This window comes from Populus euphratica, unplaced genomic scaffold (assembly GCF_000495115.2).
Source record: "Populus euphratica unplaced genomic scaffold, PopEup_1.0 scaffold226.1, whole genome shotgun sequence".
Classification (NCBI taxonomy): Eukaryota; Viridiplantae; Streptophyta; class Magnoliopsida; order Malpighiales; family Salicaceae; genus Populus; species Populus euphratica.
In genome coordinates this window covers 551,488-558,762 of record NW_011499967.1, presented here as the reverse complement: position 1 = coordinate 558,762, position 7,275 = coordinate 551,488, and the positions used below count along the sequence as shown (strand labels likewise).

The window sequence follows — 7,275 nt, the reverse complement described above, 5'->3', positions numbered from 1 at the left end:
ATAATATCCAGATATATAACCTAAAATGAAAAGTCAATCAAATTATATAAAAAAAAAAATTCTTTAAAAAACTACTACTTACAATTTCTCTGGCAAGAGATTGACTACAGACACTCAAATCCCATGACATTTAGAAGGCCATGATGTGGTGCTTTTATGTGGGACTTCCATACCATATCACCTTTCTCTTCAATGTTTGATTTTTTTTTTTTTGACTTTTGTTAGAACATAATTGTGTGATATTCTTATGGTTGTTAAGTTTTTAAGGCTAAAACATTATTTTAGCTCTTATAGTTTTAGTAACATTATATTTTGGTCTCTAGTTTTTAAATTTATGCAATATTATCATCTCTTATTGGTCCTAGAAAAAGATAGCAAGAAAAAGTTATTGTTAATTCATTAGATTAGTATAGATATCTAATCTAACTTATTGTTAGGAAGAGATTTAATCATGATTTATAAAAAGCACTTCAATAATGTCTTGATTGTTTAAAAATAAAGTTATATTTACTCCATGAAAGCTGTAAACATTTTAAACAGATGGGAATTTTTAATGTTCATCCATACTTTTGTTTTGTCTTGATTGAGCCAATTTCATATATATTCCTTTGATTCATGATAAATTGTATGACTGATTTTTTTTAGGTATGGAACTAATCAGAGTGTTTTTATTTTTTTTAGTAAATTTATACTCTTTTTAATTCTTATAAATAAAAGTGTTTAGAGGTTTCTTTTTAACAAAATAGAAAGTATAAATCTTGATCGTGAATTCAAAACTTAGCAAAGAATTGAATGGATAAATATATATTTAAAATCCTGAATTAGTTTCAAATAAACCTTATCCTCTCATTAATATACCAATATAAATTACATCATGGAAATTTTTTCATTTAGAACCAGAAAAAAAGGTCGTACTTTAGTAATGAAAGTAATTTCACTTAATTCTTTTGTGTTCTCGTGACTGTTCTCATGACTTATCGAAGGTCCAGTGGAAATTATTATACCTTCATTTTATTGATTTTTCTTCAAGTTACATTTTTTATTTATAATTTTATTACTGTTTATTAGGCTTTATGATTTATTTTAATGTTTGCTAATTATAATTTGATTTATAGAAAATAAGAAATAAAAAAATTTACTTTAAAGATTGTTATATATATATATATATATATATCATCATCATCATCATCATCATCATAAATTTTGGGAGATTCATCCAGCAAGACTCAATTTAGATTTTTTTTTCCTTTAAGATATAACAGTGAATTTAGTGATAGTGTGGGAATAAATTTATACTTTTCCCTTTCATTTTAACACTAGTAATATGAAACTCAAAATATTTGGAATTTATTTTCCATAACCAGAAAAAAAATATATGGCAATACACAGCTTCATCTACTAGCCTAAACAAAATGGTTAATCCAAAACTTCCCCTATAATTATTGTTAGATTATCAATCAACCTCTAAAACTAATTTCTTGTATCAATCACCCCTTTATGTTTCAACTAACCCTCGACCACTCTATAATGAATATTGTTTTTTATATTTTTTTTAAGATAAAATAACCCTTTAAGATTCGAAGACAATAGTTTGAAGCTTAAAAAAAAAGATCATTTGTGGTTGTTTCTCTCTAAAAATTAGTATAGTAATTAAAAATTACATTGATTATATTCTAGAATCCAATACACCTAGGGATAGAGTTTTTAAGTGTTTGATGATGAGTAATCACACATGCATATTAAAATTCCAATTTTTAGGAACTGGTAGATCAGAGAATTGAGGATTGATGGTAAAAGCCTCAGTTCCTATAAAAAAATCCTTTTAGATAGAGTTTTGAGATTCTCAAATGATTTAGTTAGTGACTTTTTAATAAGAGATTATAATAAATGAGAAGATAAACATTAAATTCTAAAAACAATAATATTTGTTCTTAATTTTAGTGTGATAAACGCTCTAAGAATATATGATAAAAGAACAGAGATCATAAACCTTTTACCTGGATAGTTCAAAGAAAAATTATAACTCTTGTATCTTAAACCTTATTGTTTTGTTTAAGAGTTAAAAGTCTTTTTCTTTAGAATATATTAATGAGGGAAAAGATATTTTATATCAATATTTATATTAATGAGAAGTACTCTTTCACAATATTAATACTGATAGAAAAATAACAGACCTAAAGAAAACTTCCATACATCTTTTTATATACAATATTAATATTGATTGAAATATAAGTAGTTTTTAAAGAACTTTTACACATACATGAGGGAGTTGAGTATGATATTACATGAGGGAGTTGAGTATGATATATTGCCATATTCACGTGTACTTTGACTTGGTATTTCACTAAACTCATGTATATTGGGCTAATATTATACCTTTAACACTTCTAACCATGGACATTTTAAACAAATGAATTAAGTACAAATGAATTGTGTATAAAATAAGTTGATTCATCACACATCAAGAACATCAAAAAATACTTTGACATTTAGATTTATTTTATGATATTTGGATAAACATAACTAATATTATCGATTCCTCTCAAGCTCCAAACTAATACTCTAGAATTTAAATGGGTAACTTTCCTTGAAAGTTATGGTGATAATTGTTTTGTTTTGAGTGGTTGATTGATATGAATCTGAAAATATAATGGTGACAATTGATATAAAAATTGGTTTTAGGGGTTGATTTGATAATTTATTTATTTATTTAGGTAAATGTTTTGGGATTATTTGAGTTGGTATCAAGAGAATTGAGTGAAGTGCATTGGCAAGAATAGATTATTTGATTAAATATATTTCAAAAACTATAATTAATTTCCAAGTCGATTAATGAACAAAGTTTGTTCTTGCAAGAACAAGAACAAGAAAGCAATACCCAGTTTAATTTAGTCAAGAACTAATGAAGGGAGGGGGTGAGTTATGAAGAAAAACTCGCTCATTAGATGTATATGAGCATCTAATATAGGAAATGTCGTCGAATTTGGGGTTTTTTTGGTGGTCTTGAAGCCTGCTGATGAAGAAACTGCCTTGGAATTCGGGATGTTCTCTAGGGTTCAAGCTCACGTTGGTGGTATCTTTGGAACTCCTTGCTTTTGCAGCTCCACTAGAACACTATCAGTAGCTGGAGGTTTCAGTCCAAGAGGAAGTGGCAGCCATGGCTTCGATAAAACATCAGCAATAGCTGCATCGACACTCTCTTTTGTCTGTTGCAAAACATGTTGCCATGAATCATTAGACAGTCAATAAGTTCACTACCACACAGATGCTTTTTTATTCAAATCTATAATTAACTGAAAGTAATATAGGAAAAATGGATTTGGGTCACCTGGTTCAACCCCCATCCACATTAACACTGTTTATATTGATTTTTTTTTTTGTTAATAGTCGAAATAGGAAAAATGGATTTTTTTTTGTTAACACTGTTTATATTGATAATGTGTAATATACGAGATATATAATGATGAAGCCTAACTCTTCACTGCCAAAGGTTGTGATGTTATAACTCTCTATCCTCGTAAATAGATGTCTATTAACAATAGCAGATAAAAATAACAAGAAGAAATAAAAAAAGAAAGAAAAGGGAACGAAGAAAATATTAAAGAGAGAAAGGGAATATGAAGAAAGCTCTTTGTCAATTGTTAAAACAATATTGTTTTTATAAATAATTTTTATTTTAAAGTGTTTTTATTTATAAATATATCAAAATAGTATTATTTTTATTTTTTAAAATTTATTTTAATATCAACAAGTTAAAACAATACAAAAATAAAAATAAAAATTTATAGATATTCATTTGCCCGTACTCTTAAACAGGGCATGGATAGTTAATAAGAAACATAATTTATTATTATTTAAGACTAGTTACAAAATAAAACTTGTTTATATTGTTTTCTTCCCACCGCTATTTTCTTCTTTTTTCCCAACAATATTAAATATAAATACACATGACATATTAAAAAGTTCTTCATTTTATGTGGTCTCTAAGAGGTATGCTCGGATCAGTTTTCACACATCAAAATTAAGTTTCTCGGATTTTAAGTCATCAATCTGAGCTGACACGTTCACCGGAAATTATTTTCTTCGGCCTTTCTTTTGAAATTGAACCCAAGATATTAAGGTAAGGAGCATAAACTGAAACGTATAAAATGGAAAAAAACAAGAATGCTGAGAAGAAGTGGGAGGCTCACCGGATGAAGGTCTAAGAAAGGTTCGGGGCCTGAATTGTGTCTGGTTGGGACGCCAGTGCCGGGATCTACTTTGAACATGGCATGGGGTGGGATTCCTGGGACAGGAGGTGCATGAAATCTCTGCAATAGATGATCATTTGTAGATTATCCAAAACTGCTTATATATATATATATGTATAGACACGCTATTAATTGCAACATATGCTGGTGTTCTATATGGATCCAAAAAGATACAGACAACTTTAAAGACTCCAAAAGAGTAGCAATATCGATGCTTACAGTTGCTGGTGGCTGTGGATAGCATGGTGTCCCCGGGTTTAGTGCATTTGGAACCTGCTCAAAAAGTAACATAACTAAATTAGAAAAGGCTAGCTATCCCATTTCTTTTCCTTCTTTTTTCTATCCTTTGACTGATAAAGTAGAAAGAAGGAGCTAATTAGGGCATACCCTTTGGTGGGCGTGGTGGTGCCAATATGAAGGGTCTGGTTGGTGCCATGTAGGTGGAGGCGGCGGCAGCGGTGAATAAGGAGAATGAACTAGATGTTTAGGCCATATATGCATTGGGAACTGGTCCATGGAGGGATGTCCCCATACATGTAATGGTCTAAAGTGGTGGTGCATGGGGATTATAGGAGGGAACCCCATGGTGGGTGCATGCCATGCACTTATATCCGTCTTGCCACCTCCACCAGACGCGGCAGCGGTTCCATACATTTGCCGTCTTTGACTCCAGCTTGCTGCTTCGGCCTGACGCGCTAGCAAATGTTTCTGGTGCGATCGGTATTTCTGCACACAACAGTCATCAAACCCCTTTAATCATATATATCAAAATTAATCATCCAATATAAGAAAATAATCCCAAAACGAAACTTTATGTATAAATTCCTTCAAATTTATTTCCAAATGTCCATTTTCTCAGCTATCAATAAAGTATATGCTTATTCAAATCATGCAAAATCAAAAAAGTAATTATATGTAGACAAAGTTTCTATTGGCCTGCAGTGCTTAGAAATTTCTTATGTTTTGAAAGTAAACGAATCTCAAATAGAGTACAGTCAGGGAGTCAATTTGTGGGCTAATGAAATGAAATGTTGAAGTATAAGCATGCGAAAAATGAAAGAAAGAATTAAGCACTTAGAGCAGAAGAATTTTCCAGTGTGTAGTATATACTTGAAGATGGCTGGCAATATTATGGCGAGTGAGACAGTCAATTCCCATTAGTTCTAAAATCCTCGAAGGCACTGCCTTATCCACCCCTAGCTGCTCCACTGCTTGCACGAACCTCCTGTGCAGCTCTGGTGTCCAATCCACCTACACACAATTCAAGAAAATTAACCTTTTTCACTAAACATAAAAACAAAAATTAATAAAATAATAGAAAGAAAACCAAAGAGATTTTTTTCAACCAAAACAGATAGCACTTTTGAATCTTATGGATAATTCTCAGTCTCCCATGCATCTCGTGATCTCTTTGGCCCCCATGGAGTTTGCTGAGCAGCCATATTGATTGAGAAAGACTAATGTATTTAGTACTTAGCACCTAATCTAAATATGTCAACCCCACAAAATTAATCTAATTATTTTTTTTATTAATAATTTTAGTTTTTTTTCCCCTTCAAAAAATCTAAGTTCTTTGTTTTATATAGATGACTGAAACAAACCCTAATAAAATTAAATAAAAAAAAAGCACAATCAATTTGTTTACCTTCATTTTCCTCTTCCTTTGATTATTGTTGTTCTTCCCTTGTGTTGTTGGCTTTCTTCCCTTTTCACCATCTTCGCTAAGCACCGGATTAACAACCACGGACTCGTCTTTCTTACTCACAATCTCCTCTCCTCTACTACTCAAAATCGAGTCCAAACCTGAACCTGAAAACTTATCTTCCTCATCTTTCCATCGAATACTATGATCCTCCACTTTCTCATTCGACATAGATGTGTTCACATCCGATTCCTCGCCTCCGCTACCACTAACTGAGAATTCAGCAAGAATTTCAGGATCCATCTCCAAATTTGGCAACACATCCTTTTCATTAATACTGACAAAAAGATCATCGAAATCGATGCTTTCGAGCAAGTCCCCGTCGCAGAAGTCCGGGAACTCTCCATTGACAATAGTAGAATAACTCTCCATCTGTTCTTGGCTCTCATCCTTGGTGGTTGTAGTGTTTCTGGATGGTGACACAGCTAGCATTAATCCCAAAAAAGAACTCAAAAGGAACCTTGAAAAAAAGTTAACAAGTCTGCACCCTATATAGCTATATCAAATATTCTATGACTATAGTGCAACTATATTGGTATAAATATTTACTGCATGAAGAAATTGAGAGGAGAAATGGACGCTTCTTCTCCTTTTTTTCGAGTGACTTGGAGCTAGGGGGATGAAGAGGAGGGAGACATTAAGTAGTATTTGATATGTTAATGTGGATTTAATTTGTTTTCTTTTGCAGTGCAAGTGGAGAGATTGGATATCAACCACAACTTGAATTGAGATCTATATATGGGCGTTTGTTTGTTTTTATGTTTTTGTTTGTCTGGGCATGCTACGCATAATAATATAATATTTTTAGCATGTTGATGCCTTTTTTTTAGATTTGAAAATCTGTACAGTGCTCGTGAGCTTTATGGATGTCTTGTAATATAAGAGAGAGGAAGAGAATTAGGAGAGGGAGGAGGAGGAGGAGGAGGAGAGGAGAGGAGAGGAGAGAAGGGAGAGACGATATATAACATTAATTGCAACATGGATAGTTTTATTAGCTGGTCAAACTAAAGGAATGTGTATTTGTTGGTACAATGAAAAACAGAATGTCAATTGATATATATTCAAGGGTATTTAAAGGTTTAAAAAATTTAGATATTAATAATTTTATTTTTTTAAGTTTTGAGTATTTCGTGACTTCTATTTATTATAATAAAAGATGAAATTATATTTATTATTATATATATATAAATTAAAAGATGAAATTATATTTATTATTATATATATATAAATTAAAAGATGAAATTATATTTATTATTATATATATATAAATTAAAAGATGAAATTATATTTATTATTATATATATATAAATTAAAAGATGAAAT

The 7,275-nt window shown here is 30.8% G+C and overlaps 1 protein-coding gene across 3 annotated transcripts; it reads right to left on the bottom strand.

The window, feature by feature from the left end:
- Positions 1–2,796: 2,796 nt before the first annotated feature.
- Positions 2,797–6,856, bottom strand: LOC105139037 (transcription activator GLK1-like). 3 transcript variants are annotated; one of them, XM_011045335.1, is made up of 7 exons: positions 6,502–6,856; positions 5,896–6,361; positions 5,361–5,501; positions 4,638–4,976; positions 4,470–4,523; positions 4,191–4,310; positions 2,797–3,206 (listed from the first exon to the last, which is right to left on the bottom strand). In XM_011045335.1, exons 1-7 carry the CDS (start codon positions 6,504–6,506, stop codon positions 3,063–3,065), a joined length of 1,269 nt encoding a protein of 422 aa, XP_011043637.1. In that variant the 5' UTR covers positions 6,507–6,856; the 3' UTR covers positions 2,797–3,062. The 3 variants fall into 3 exon arrangements, with proteins under 3 accessions (XP_011043637.1, XP_011043636.1, XP_011043638.1); XM_011045334.1 differs by having other exon boundaries at positions 5,896–6,855; XM_011045336.1 differs by lacking the exon at positions 4,470–4,523 and having other exon boundaries at positions 5,896–6,856.
- Between the last annotated feature and the right edge of the window lie 419 nt (positions 6,857–7,275).

Excerpts from the sequence above, each read along its gene's own strand:
- LOC105139037 (XM_011045334.1), bottom strand. The coding sequence starts at position 6,384 with ATGCTAGCTGTGTCACCATCCAGAAACACTACAACCACCAAGGATGAG. Across the intron at positions 4,977-5,360 it reads ATATTGCCAGCCATCTTCAA|AAATACCGATCGCACCAGAA; the intron begins GTATATACTACA and ends TGTTGTGTGCAG. Across the intron at positions 4,311-4,469 it reads ATCCACAGCCACCAGCAACT|AGATTTCATGCACCTCCTGT; the intron begins GTAAGCATCGAT and ends CATCTATTGCAG.